The 13,995-nt window shown below is 35.3% G+C and overlaps 1 protein-coding gene across 1 annotated transcript in view; it reads left to right on the top strand.

Moving 5' to 3' along the window:
• LOC114082245 (uncharacterized) overlaps nucleotides 1-13,995 on the top strand; it is a 281,118-nt gene that overhangs the window by 197,921 nt on the left and 69,202 nt on the right. The window contains exons 99-106 of the mRNA XM_071612054.1: nucleotides 2,256-2,354; nucleotides 2,964-2,992; nucleotides 3,087-3,159; nucleotides 5,420-5,518; nucleotides 6,142-6,170; nucleotides 6,265-6,337; nucleotides 8,426-8,496; nucleotides 11,933-11,978. Of these exons, the coding sequence (XP_071468155.1) occupies nucleotides 2,256-2,354; nucleotides 2,964-2,992; nucleotides 3,087-3,159; nucleotides 5,420-5,518; nucleotides 6,142-6,170; nucleotides 6,265-6,337; nucleotides 8,426-8,496; nucleotides 11,933-11,978 (519 nt within the window). The remainder of the gene's footprint in view (nucleotides 1-2,255; nucleotides 2,355-2,963; nucleotides 2,993-3,086; nucleotides 3,160-5,419; nucleotides 5,519-6,141; nucleotides 6,171-6,264; nucleotides 6,338-8,425; nucleotides 8,497-11,932; nucleotides 11,979-13,995) is intronic.

Raw genomic sequence — 13,995 nt, forward strand, 5'->3', positions numbered from 1 at the left:
TGTTGCAGTACAGCTTCTAAGAAACTGCCTATGTTTAAACCTTGGAAATGATACCAACCTTCTCACTCCTGATATATCCGTTTTCTGCCTTGTGTTGGGAGGATTTGTCCCATGGGGTCTGTGTTGCTGCTGCATCCACATTTCAAAATGTTTCTGTAAATGTCTGAGGAAATGATGTTTTAAAATAACCTATATCATAGGGGTCTGCAGTTAAACTTCATGACACCTGTTAGTTGGGTCGTGGGCCTCATTTTTCTTCCCACCCAAATTTTAAAAATAGGTCTGGGGAGAAGGATTGAAGTCCAGAATCCTGATATTCTGAGGAATTCTAGTTTTTTTGAAGCTGAGATATCAAGGCCAGTCTGTGAAATACAGGAAAATCTCATTTATAAGGCAATGTGCACTCTACTGTGACATCTAGTGTATCAACCACATGCATCAAACTTGAGTGATGTTTTATATACAACATCATTTCATGACTTTGACAACTCTTGTGGGAAGTTTGAGGCAAGAAATAATAAGATGTGTGATCATATGTACTTTAGTTTATCCCTTGTTTCTAAAGTGAACATTTGCTGGTGAACACTCTTTCCTGAAATTTTATCTCAGAGTAGTCAATCCATAAATTCTTCCACATCCCAATGGAGTGTTTGCTCATTATTCTTTGTCTTTGACTTGTTGTTATGTTTGTTACCTCTGGGTATGCTAAAAACCGAACCCAGATCCTTTTGGAGACATTCCTTCCATTCAGGCCTGCATCAACCTCATAGTGCAATTTGCATTCTCATTATTCCTCTCCAATCATGAACATGCCCCTCAAGTTCACATGCCCACAGAATTGAGATGGTTCCAGATATATATGTGCCCATGACATAGATGACATTCTTTGGTATATGTATGTCCAAGCACCTTAATATTTCGAGGCATCTTTCACGATGCAAGTCTTCCTCAATCTATCTTTAGCCCGTTTTCTACCGACATGAACTTCTGGCAGTTTTCACCAATCTCTGTATTATCAGACACATGTCATCCCCCTTAACCCTTGTCTCTATGTCATGCTATATAGCCTTCCACTTTTTCACCATTCTCTGCCTCTGGCTGATGGCCTCACTCCTCAAGTCTCCATTCATCCCTACCTCTAGAAAAGACACCATCCACGCCAAGTGTTATTGCCTCAGACACTTACCTGAGACTTTATTATGGGTGTTCAAACCAATTGGTTGTAAAAGTAGCCCCTGAAGTCCAGGACCTTGAGAACTAGACATGTTCCTGTGGGACATCAAAGAGAATTCTAGTAGATCCTACACACCAGAATAGAAGATGATCAAGCGCCAGGATACATATTGCTATACTTCTGAGCATAATTCTTAGGTAGTGGGGATAACAAAAAGACAACAATTTAGAAATCATTTTCTCAGATAAATTTCCTACATTGGTAGATAGGAAGGAGTTGGAATGACCCATGCAAACAATGCATAGTGGAAAGAATCAAGTCTCCCACACCAGAAGTTTGTGTTTGTCTGTTTGTTTTTTTGTTTGTTGTTTGGTTTGAAACAGATAGAAGGAAGGGGGAATGTGGGAGAAAATAAAGAAGTTAGCAAGGAAATTTTGGAGGGGAAAATGAGAGAAGGCAATTCAGCATTTTTCAGTGTGCCTGCCTTCAAACCAAAAGTGAGATGATACCTGGTCCACAGATGATTGAAACAAGTAGGGACTGGAAAAATCAGGGCAACCCTCCTGCACACCTAACAGGCACCACCATGTGTGTGACATCCATAAGAGTGATTTAGATCAGTGACCTAGTGTTTCTGAAGCTTTTTTTTTTAAAGATAGTGATTTATTATTAATATGATTATAGTATTATATGATGATGATGATGATGATGATGACACTGATTATGATTTTAATTTTTATATTATATTGGTGCTTTGGAATGAAACCATGTCCCTGGTGCTCCAAGAATAAACTCCATTCCTATGCTTAATTCTGATCTCTAGATGCCTCATTTTCTGCTCTTCAGCACTTTCAGAAAATATGTGATATCATGTCTGGGTGTTTTATGTCACACTCATGTTTTGAAACAGAATTCTTTAAGAAATTTCTTCCACCTATACTAAGACATTTTCTAACATGTTCATATAAAAGACTTTGAAACACAATACTTCAGTCCTATCTGTCAATTCTGCTTCCTTTCAGATCAGTTTGCTGTGGATGTCCATATCTAAATTCTTTATGCTTTCTCACATTTTTTTCAGATACAGGACATGTATCTTTGCACAAGGGTGAAAAAGAAAACATTCTATTGCCTACAACAAAGGAAGCAGGATTAGAAGATGTGCCAGGGTCCCAGACGGGTATGAAAAAAACACACATATATGTATTACCTGTTATTCTAAATGCATATATCTGGTCCAATTAATTCAGAAAAAAAAAAAAAAAACAGTATGATGAGAAATAAAGTATACATTCCCGCAGATCTTGGATGAAAACTTTTTAATAGTAAGACCAATGAGTACAGGATACTGAGGTATAATAACATGGATAAACAATTCATAGGTGTACTGCCATCTGACTGCTTCAGCTTTGACATTGAAGTTCTCCGGTTTCTCCTTTGCTTCTCCAAATACAGATCACTGTGGTCTCCAGATTCTGCATCTTCACATTCGTATACATGCCTTGCCTAAATATTTATGATGATTACAAAGGTGTTCTTATTATTTGAAACTTAACTACAAGTTTTAATTACTAAAGATATTTTCTCCATATTGATTTACTACATTTCAGTCTTGTCATTGTACTCAACAAAATGCACAAACACAAAACCCCTAAGCGAATGTAGTCTTATCAACGCATATGAAAATTGTTATCACTCAGACTGAGCTCTCTACTTATTTCATAGACTCATGAATGTGTTTTTCTTAATACTCAGGTTTTATTGATTATATATTTCACTTGCTTTTCAGGCTCTAAGGACGTACATGCTTCCTACAAGGTAATTCATGTTCTATGTTTATGTGATATTATTAACAGTATGCTGGGTGTACTGTAAAATACTTACATAATATCTTCTCTCCATGCACATCAAGCCGACCACCAAAAGCAAAGATACAGATCCCAAAAAACCAAAACGGAACAATGGCACAAAAACACTGGAATCAGGTAACTGTTGCAGTACAGCTTCTAAGAAACTGCCTATGTTTAAACCTTGGAAATGATACCAACCTTCTCACTCCTGATATATCCGTTTTCTGCCATGTGTTGGGAGGATTTGTCCCATGGGGTCTGTGTTGCTGCTGCATCCACATTTCAAAATGTTTCTGTAAATGTCTGAGGAAATGATGTTTTAAAATAACCTATATCATAGGGGTCTGCAGTTAAACTTCATGACACCTGTTAGTTGGGTCGTGGGCCTCATTTTTCTTCCCACCCAAATTTTAAAAATAGGTCTGGGGAGAAGGATTGAAGTCCAGAATCCTGATATTCTGAGGAATTCTAGTTTTTTTGAAGCTGAGATATCAAGGCCAGTCTGTGAAATACAGGAAAATCTCATTTATAAGGCAATGTGCACTCTACTGTGACATCTAGTGTATCAACCACATGCATCAAACTTGAGTGATGTTTTATATACAACATCATTTCATGACTTTGACAACTCTTGTGGGAAGTTTGAGGCAAGAAATAATAAGATGTGTGATCATATGTACTTTAGTTTATCCCTTGTTTCTAAAGTGAACATTTGCTGGTGAACACTCTTTCCTGAAATTTTATCTCAGAGTAGTCAATCCATAAATTCTTCCACATCCCAATGGAGTGTTTGCTCATTATTCTTTGTCTTTGACTTGTTGTTATGTTTGTTACCTCTGGGTATGCTAAAAACCGAACCCAGATCCTTTTGGAGACATTCCTTCCATTCAGGCCTGCATCAACCTCATAGTGCAATTTGCATTCTCATTATTCCTCTCCAATCATGAACATGCCCCTCAAGTTCACATGCCCACAGAATTGAGATGGTTCCAGATATATATGTGCCCATGACATAGATGACATTCTTTGGTATATGTATGTCCAAGCACCTTAATATTTCGAGGCATCTTTCACGATGCAAGTCTTCCTCAATCTATCTTTAGCCCGTTTTCTACCGACATGAACTTCTGGCAGTTTTCACCAATCTCTGTATTATCAGACACATGTCATCCCCCTTAACCCTTGTCTCTATGTCATGCTATATAGCCTTCCACTTTTTCACCATTCTCTGCCTCTGGCTGATGGCCTCACTCCTCAAGTCTCCATTCATCCCTACCTCTAGAAAAGACACCATCCACGCCAAGTGTTATTGCCTCAGACACTTACCTGAGACTTTATTATGGGTGTTCAAACCAATTGGTTGTAAAAGTAGCCCCTGAAGTCCAGGACCTTGAGAACTAGACATGTTCCTGTGGGACATCAAAGAGAATTCTAGTAGATCCTACACACCAGAATAGAAGATGATCAAGCGCCAGGATACATATTGCTATACTTCTGAGCATAATTCTTAGGTAGTGGGGATAACAAAAAGACAACAATTTAGAAATCATTTTCTCAGATAAATTTCCTACATTGGTAGATAGGAAGGAGTTGGAATGACCCATGCAAACAATGCATAGTGGAAAGAATCAAGTCTCCCACACCAGAAGTTTGTGTTTGTCTGTTTGTTTTTTTGTTTGTTGTTTGGTTTGAAACAGATAGAAGGAAGGGGGAATGTGGGAGAAAATAAAGAAGTTAGCAAGGAAATTTTGGAGGGGAAAATGAGAGAAGGCAATTCAGCATTTTTCAGTGTGCCTGCCTTCAAACCAAAAGTGAGATGATACCTGGTCCACAGATGATTGAAACAAGTAGGGACTGGAAAAATCAGGGCAACCCTCCTGCACACCTAACAGGCACCACCATGTGTGTGACATCCATAAGAGTGATTTAGATCAGTGACCTAGTGTTTCTGAAGCTTTTTTTTTTAAAGATAGTGATTTATTATTAATATGATTATAGTATTATATGATGATGATGATGATGATGATGACACTGATTATGATTTTAATTTTTATATTATATTGGTGCTTTGGAATGAAACCATGTCCCTGGTGCTCCAAGAATAAACTCCATTCCTATGCTTAATTCTGATCTCTAGATGCCTCATTTTCTGCTCTTCAGCACTTTCAGAAAATATGTGATATCATGTCTGGGTGTTTTATGTCACACTCATGTTTTGAAACAGAATTCTTTAAGAAATTTCTTCCACCTATACTAAGACATTTTCTAACATGTTCATATAAAAGACTTTGAAACACAATACTTCAGTCCTATCTGTCAATTCTGCTTCCTTTCAGATCAGTTTGCTGTGGATGTCCATATCTAAATTCTTTATGCTTTCTCACATTTTTTTCAGATACAGGACATGTATCTTTGCACAAGGGTGAAAAAGAAAACATTCTATTGCCTAAAATAAAGGAAGCAGGATTAGAAGATGTGCCAGGGTCCCAGACGGGTATGAAAAAAACACAGATATATGTATTACCTGTTATTCTAAATGCATATATCTGGTCCAATTAATTCAGGGAAAAAAAAATATGAACAGTATGATGAGAAATAAAGTGTACATTCCCGGAGATCTTGGATGGAAGGTTTTTAATAATAAGACAAATTTGTACAGGATACTCAGTTATAATTACATGGATTAAACTATTCATAGGTCAGTTGACATGTGTACTGCCATCTGACTACTTCAGGTTTGACATTGAAGTTCTCAGGTTTCTCTTTTGCTTCTCTAAATACAGATCACTGTGGTCTCCAGATTGTGCATCTTCACATTTGTATACCTAATTTGCCTAAATATTTATGATGATTGCAAAGGTGTTCTTATTATTGAAACTTAACTACAAGTTTTAATTACTAAAGATATTTTCTCCTTATTGATTTACTACATTTCAGTCTTGTCATTGTACTCAACAAAATCCACAAACACAAAATCCCTAAGCGAATGTAATCTGTATCAATGCAAATGAAAACTGTTACCACTCAGACTGAGCTCTCTACTTATTTCATAGAATCATGGAGGTATTTTTCTTAATATTCAGGTTTTATTGATTATATATTTCACTTGCTTTACAGACTCTAAGGACGTACATGCTTCCTACAAGGTAATTCATCTTCTATGTTCATGTGATATTATTAACTGTATGCTGGATGTAGTGTAAAATATTTACATAATATCTTATCTCCAAACATATCAAGCCTACCATCAAATGCAAAGATACAGCTCCCAAAAATGAAAAATGGATGAAGGGAATAAAAGCACTGAAATCAGGTAACTTTTTCAGTAGAGTTTCTGTTAACCACCTATGTTAAAATCTTGGAAATGATAGCCATCTTCTCACTCTTAATATATCCATTTTCTGCAAAGTGTTGGAAGGATTTGCCACATCAGGTCTGTGTTGGTGCTGCATCCCCATTTCAAAATATTTCTGTAAATGTCTGAGAAAAAAAAGTTTTAAAATAACCTATGTCATTGATGTTTGTACCATTAAACTTCCCAAATTGGAGTCATGACACTTCCCAAGTTGGATTGTGTGACTGAATATGCTTCCCACCCACATTTAAAAATTGGTCCAGCGTAGCAGTACTGAAATCAAGAATCCTGAGATTATGAGGAATTCTAGTTTTCTCACAGCCAAGATGTCAAGGCCAGTTTGTGAAACACAAGAAAAACTCATTTATAAGACAATGTGCACTCTACTTTGACATCTAGTATCTCTACCAAATGTATCAAAATTGTTTTTATACCACTTTATGTCCTGACTTTGACAACTCTTGTGGTCAGTCTGAGGCCAGAAATGATAAGATGTAGATCATATATACTTTAGTTTATTCCTTGCTTCTAAAGTGAACATTTGCTGATGAACACTCTTTCCTGAAATTTTGTCTCAGAGTAGTCAATCCATAAATTCTTTGACTTCTCATTTGTTTGTTAGCCTCTCAATGGAAAAAACAGAACCCAGATCCTTTTGTAGACATTCCTTCCATTCAGGCCTGCATCAACCTCATAGTGTACTTTGCATTCTCATTATTCATCTCCAATCATGAACATGCCCCTCAAGTTCACATGCCCACAGAATTGAGATGGTTCCAGATATATATGAGCCCATGGCATAGATGACATTCTCTGATATGTGTATGTCCAAGCACATTAACATTTCAAGACATCTTTCACAATGCTAGTCTTCCTAAATCTATCTTTAGCCTTTTTTCTACTGGCATGAACTTCTGGAAGTTTTCACCAGTCCCTATATCATCAGACATATACCATCCCCCTTAACCCTTGTCTCTATGTCATACTATAGCTTTCCACATTTTCACCATTCTCTGCCTCTACCTGATGGCCTCACTCCTCATGTCTCCATTCATCCTTACCTCTTAGAAAAGACACCATCCTCGGCAAGTATTATTGCCCCAGATACTTACCTGACACTTCATTATGGGTGTTCAAACCAGTGGGTTGAAAAGGAGACCCTGAATTCCATGACCTAGAGAACTAGACAGAGAAGGAATAATTTACAGGCCAACTGTTTGTTACCCAGTACAATAGCAGGTCATGGTCTGAGGTAGCTAACACCAGAGAAGCACAAACAGTTTATTTCAGGATTAACAGGCACCATGAGGAATGCTTCCAAAAACATAGTGATTCCTAACAGAACAAATGCAGGAAATGGAAAGGAACAGAATATGTGGTTCACTGGCAAAGGTATGACAGTGATCTCTTTTTTTCTTTCCTCCTTTCTTTTCTTTTCTTTTCTTTTTTTTTTTTTTTTTGCAGACACCAAACATTGTGCGCAGTGGTTCATTAAAAATTTCTATTAGGAAAAAGACATAATAAACAGTGTGAAATTTCTTCTTTCCATTGTTATTTCAATATTTTTTGTGTGTAAAATATCATTTTTTAATGGGTGAATCTTTAAGATATCATGTATATTGAACATGGTGACCACTAGTGTCTCTGAAGTTGGATTAGTAAAACTATTCCCTAAATCTCTCAATATGCCCTGGGTGAAGAGGAACTCATCTGTATTTTTCAACTTAGTGGGAGGCTGAGGCAGGCAGGTTTGCAATGAGCCAGGGTATATTTAGACACTCTGTCTCCAAAAACATTTAAGGCCTCGGATTTGAACAAAGTGCTACAGTTGTTGCCAAGGGTGCACATGGCTCTGGGTACAACTGCCAGGCCCACATAACTATCAAAAAATTTCAAACAACATAAACATTCGCCTAAAATTAAACTTAACTTAAAAGTATCATTGTGAAAATAAAATTTTATGATTAGTACGTTTGTGGTTGACTATATTTTCACTCAGTTTAACCCTTTTAAGTAATTTAAGTACATCTATGCATTCATTCCCAGAGTCACATTGGGACAAGTCATCATCTGAAGAGAAGGAATTTCTTGATGTCACAGAAAATCGTCATCAACAGGTATGTAAATGTGTCAAATTAAATTCCTGGTGTTTGTCCCTTCTTTGCTTTGGGAAGGGACTGTGCTGAACAAAATGAGCTCAAACAATATTTACTTGGAAATCAAATATCATAATTCAATATTTAAATCTAAAGTATGTAACAGGACACAAACATGAAAATAACTAGAAATCATGGAAGCGGAAGCTTTGAAGTAACCTTCATTTTAGCAATAGAGGAAATTTTTTGAATATTGTATCAGTTGTCTTCTATGTGACCACCTCACATCATAAAGAATAAATTTGAAACTCTAAAAGACCCAGTCAAAAGTTGGAAAATACTTAACTGTAATGGCCAGTGAAAACATTTCTGTTAAAACATCATCATTCCCAAAGGCTCAAAATTTTAGTTTCCCATTACCACTAATCCATGCCAGTGTTAAAGATTCCATTCTCCCTTGACTCCACTATGTAGGTTGAGGCAGGAAATAAGCTTAAATGAGAAACTGAACAGTCTGTTAAAGGAATCAAATCCTTTCAGGATGTATCCTTTCTGTTAGTGTACAAAGAGAAACTTTCTAGTTCATTTACTTTTCATGCAAGAAATCAAGAAAATCACTAAACATTTTTATCCTACCTCTGAAGTGAATATTAGAAAAAAGGAAGTGCTACAGTTCTTGCCAAGGATACACATCTTGGATGCAGTTATTGGAAACTTTTAAAATTTTGGTGGTATCTTATTGTCCCCTTTTTTTCCCTGTCATCTACAGTAGTAGGAGGCGATTTTGCAAGCATATTAGTTCCAATGTTATGTGTGTGTCCTTTTAGTGTGCAGGTTTTTCTTTAGGATGTGTTTGGTGAGGCCATCACTCTCAGCATCAAGTTCCAAATGAGCATGTTTCACATGCTGTATTTAGTCACCAGCATCTCATCAAGGAGCAAGGGGAATCTCTGAGAACAATCATAGCTTAAAGCAAAGCATACGTGCCATGCAAATAAAATATATATTTTATATATGGTTTCCATAATACCAAGAAAAGAACTGAATTTCATAAGATATAACAGTGTGCACCTGGCTGGAAAAAAAAAAAAAAAGCCTTAGTGACAAGAAAAGTATCATGATCAATTTTAAAAAGAACAGACAACAAAAGTGGTTATGCTAAGCAGAGACTTAGGAGAAGATGGCGGTGAAATTCAATAAGAATGAGAATAGGAAAGAATTTAAAATAAGAATAAAAATGTAATCAAGGAAATACAACAAGAAATGATTGAAAATATCTTGGAAAATCAGATATATTATGAAAAAAGAAATAATTTGGCAAACCCAAAGAAATAACAGACCAAAAAAAAAAAAGTCACAAATAAAACCATGGAAATCTTCACAATTCCCTGAAACTAATGTAACTAAAATGGAGATACTTCTGTCCAGAATTTCTAATTTTGGAAAGCTAAAGCTTTTGGGGTTTCGCGGATGTAAATATTGCCCATCAGTTTCCTTACCTGCTCTAGCTCGAAAAGGCTTCTGCTCCTTGCTCCCCCATACCTCCCAGAGAATGCTGAGTGAACTTTAAAAGTTGTAGAGGAAATGCACTCTCAGTATTAGTTTGTGTACTCAGAGACATGAATCTATATAATTTTGAAATTGCCTGATAAACCCTGTGGTCCATGGAGACTAATCTGTAGTCTGGACCCCAATTATGGAATTTTGTACTCAGTGGTCTTGTACTGGGCATGATTCCAAGTCACTGAGGCCTTTTCCTACAATCTTTTGGAGCATAAGAGACATGGCTGTTCAAGATTATGTTATATTAATTAGCTTATTTGTAATGATTATATCATAAAGTATATGTACATTGAATCATTAATTTGTATATCTTTAATTTACATAATAAACCTCAATTTTAAAAAAGTAAGTTACCACCAAAATAAAAATGTTTCTATCTAAAACGATGAAATAAAAATAAAAATTGCTAAATTTTGATGAAATAATAAATATTATCAAATATACATTATGTTAGATGAGAAAAAATAACTCACATTCCTGCTTCTATTCAACATAGTGATCTTAAAATTTATGTTTAAATCCCTTATTCATAGTATGAAAATATTGTTCTCTACTGAGACAAGCAGTACGCTGTAATTGTATTTCAATTTTGGTTCAGGTTTATGTTTTACACAAATAGATGATTGTATTTTTCATTTGCATTTCACTGAATTTATGGAAAAGCATTGTAGCATATTTCTCACCTTAGTTTTCTACATTTTTAATTCTGTCACATAATTAACACCTTATTTTCCTCATTGGAGATATCTCTCTTCCTCTTATTCTCCACTATAGAGCTAGGGTTTCTTTCTGTTTTGATTATGGGAATCACTTTTATGTCTTCATGGTTTCCTATACACTTTACATGTGAGGCATGTGTGTGTGTGTGTTTATTACTATTTGTGCTGGATTCATTGCCTAAAATCAAGCCTCTTTCCTTTTGTAATGCTTTAAAACATGTTAACAAAGACCCAGATCAGATCAATTTCCTGAGACACCAAAGAATAAATTTCCTTTATACTTAACATTCACTGAATAATTTTTATGGATATCAAATTCTACATGAAAAAAATTATTTCATAATATTGAACAAATATACTATTGAATTCTATCTAGTTTATGATACTGATGATCAGATAGAATTTATATTTTAAATCCTGTTTCATTTTACCTGATTTTAGTTGTCTTATGAAAAATTTCCATATATTTCCTAATGTTTCTGAAATTTTATATTGAAGTACCCTCACATGAATCTGTTTCATTAACTGAGTTGGGCTATGAGTTTTCTTCCTATTTGGAGATATATATAATGTCCAGTTGAAAGTAGACACATTTTCTGTGCTAAGTACATTTTTAAATGTGTAAAACTCAGACTCAGTAAATCTTTTGCTGAGAGCCATTCAATTTTGGAAAGCACTAATAATTTAAATGGAGCGAGTGCCACAGAATGTTATTCTTACACAAAGTGACAAGATTAAACATGAAGTAACATATTTTAACTCTAAAATTTTGGCCTTCTAATGTTTAAAATGTTGAATGCTGTATAACATAAAATACGTTTCTCAAGAGATTTAAATAAGTTTCCTATTGTGTTCATAGATTTTCTGGGGCATACATAATAGGCTAGTTAAACATTGATGTGAGTTGTTTTGGATATATCCACATCAGTAAGTTTGTTGTCAGGGAATACATTTCCTATTTCATCCATCTTAGTTTACCTAACAGTAGCCGGATAAAGGGAAGAGCTCAGCTTCATCTGCAGTATATAAGATAGTGTCCTTTAAGGAAAATATCATGCACAAAATGTAATGGTCTAATTTCCAATTCCATTGATTTCATCACTAGAAATATGGTGATGTCTAAAGAGTGATAATAAAATCTATATGCAACTTATCATTGCCATTATTTTTATCAGAGTCACTCTAAGCAACATCCAGAGGTGTCTGCTTCTTGTATATCTGGTGAGTTTCCTCAAAGAGCAAAGAAAGAAGGTAATAGACATGTAGAATATACAAATCATATGGAATTAAAATGTATTAAAGTGAATGTGCCTTAAATCCTGAACACTAGAATATTGTAACTTTTTCAAAGAATGTACCTATCAAATAGAAAAAGAGTGGAATAATTATTAGGTTTTAGCCACAGGTTAAATTGGAGGTATTGTTAAAGGAACTGAAATATGAGTTGCATTTGAAACATGCTTCACTCCCAGGAAAGTTGGAAATAAGGAAAAGGAGAGAAGAGGAGGTAATGAAGATTGAGGGTGATAATAAAAACAGGAAGTCAAAGAAGGGAAAAAATAGTTGAATTCAGTGGAGGGTAGGAAATTCAAGCCATATTTGAGAAGGGAAAAGAGCAGGTTTTTGAAAATGTGGGAAGAATTTGTGAGTTTCAAGTTCCAAAGATGAATGAAGGGTAGTTAATGTAAAGCTTTCCCAACTTTCCTGACTTATTCACAGTTGGAAATGAATTGAGGAGTGAAGATCTGATCCCACAAAGCTAAGTTCACTGACCATGAATGATTAGGCATATATACAATTTAATGATATGCAACATGTTGCTACTCCCTAGGACAAAATACAGGGCACAAATAGCAAATGGAATAATAGAGAGAAGTAGGAATGGTTATGGAGCAATCTCCAAATCCAAAGATATCTAAAATTTACTTTGGAAAGATTATAGTTACTTTTACATTTTATTTGAGGGGAAAGGATAGGGAAGAAATCAGAGAGAGGTACATTCAAATTAATATAGAATAATTGGAATCTGACAGTGTTCAAACTGGAACTCTTAAACTGTAAGGAATCATCTCTTGGGGACCATGTTCAAAACATTTTGACTGAGTAGGTCTTTGCTTCTACATATCCATTACATTTTAAGGTTATTCCAAAGATTCCTGTCTCAGACAGTATTTGGAGCCAGGGAATGGATTTTTATGGGAGAATTTAAAAAAAAAAAAAAAAAAAAAAAAAAAACAGCTATTGGTTCCAACAATTCAGGACAGAAAATGATCAAGTGCACGCATAAATTTTGCTTTCACTCTAAGCATGTCCCTTGGTAATTGGGACTGACTCAAAAGACAAAGATGAAGAAATTATATATCTTAAGGATGCTGATTCATAGTGGGGTAGGGAGCATGGGAGAAATAGAAAAACTCTAGATAGGGCAGAGGGGTAGGAGGGGAAGATAGGGGGCATGGGGTTAGAAATGATAGTGGAATGTGTTGGACATCATTATCCAAAGTACATGTATGAAGACACGACTTGGTGTGAATATACTTTGTATACAATCAGAGTTATGAAAAATTGTGCTCTACATGTGTAATATGAATAGTAATGAATTCTGCTGTCATATATAAAAAAATTAATTAAAAAAAGAAATTATATATCTAAGATAAAGTTGCTACATTGGCAGGCAAGGTGTGAAAACTAATCAAAACAAAGAATGTAAAATGGAAAGAATCAAGCCCCCTCTGGGGGTGTCTTTGAAAAGCCAATGGGAAAGGGAAATAATGGAGGAACTTAATAAGTTAGCTAGGAAAAACGAGAAAATGGACAAAATGCTATTCAGCTGTTTTACGTTTATCTGCCTCAAATCAAAGTGAGACTGTTCCTGGTCCAGATTGGAAGCAGTAGGGACTGGAAGAATCAGAGCAACCTGCAGCTACAAATTTCTTTCCTCTATATCTAGTAGGCACCACAATGTAGAAGATATCCTTAGCAGTCACTCAGATGAGCAACCTAGCATTTTTGACACATTGATTATTAAGGACAGCTAATATTCTATGGTTTCATTGATTAAGATTTTTATTAATATTATTGTATTTCTCATTATTTTATTGGTGTGTTGCAGGGAAATATGTTCCTGATTGTGTCAGGAAAGTACAGTACTCCTGAGAAAAATTTTAGATAGCAAATATTGTGTTCAACCAGCCCTTTCATGAATATACTTGAAAAGCTATCACATCAGATTGCCACA

Source organism: Marmota flaviventris, chromosome 5, assembly GCF_047511675.1.
Source record: "Marmota flaviventris isolate mMarFla1 chromosome 5, mMarFla1.hap1, whole genome shotgun sequence".
Taxonomy (NCBI): Eukaryota; Metazoa; Chordata; class Mammalia; order Rodentia; family Sciuridae; genus Marmota; species Marmota flaviventris.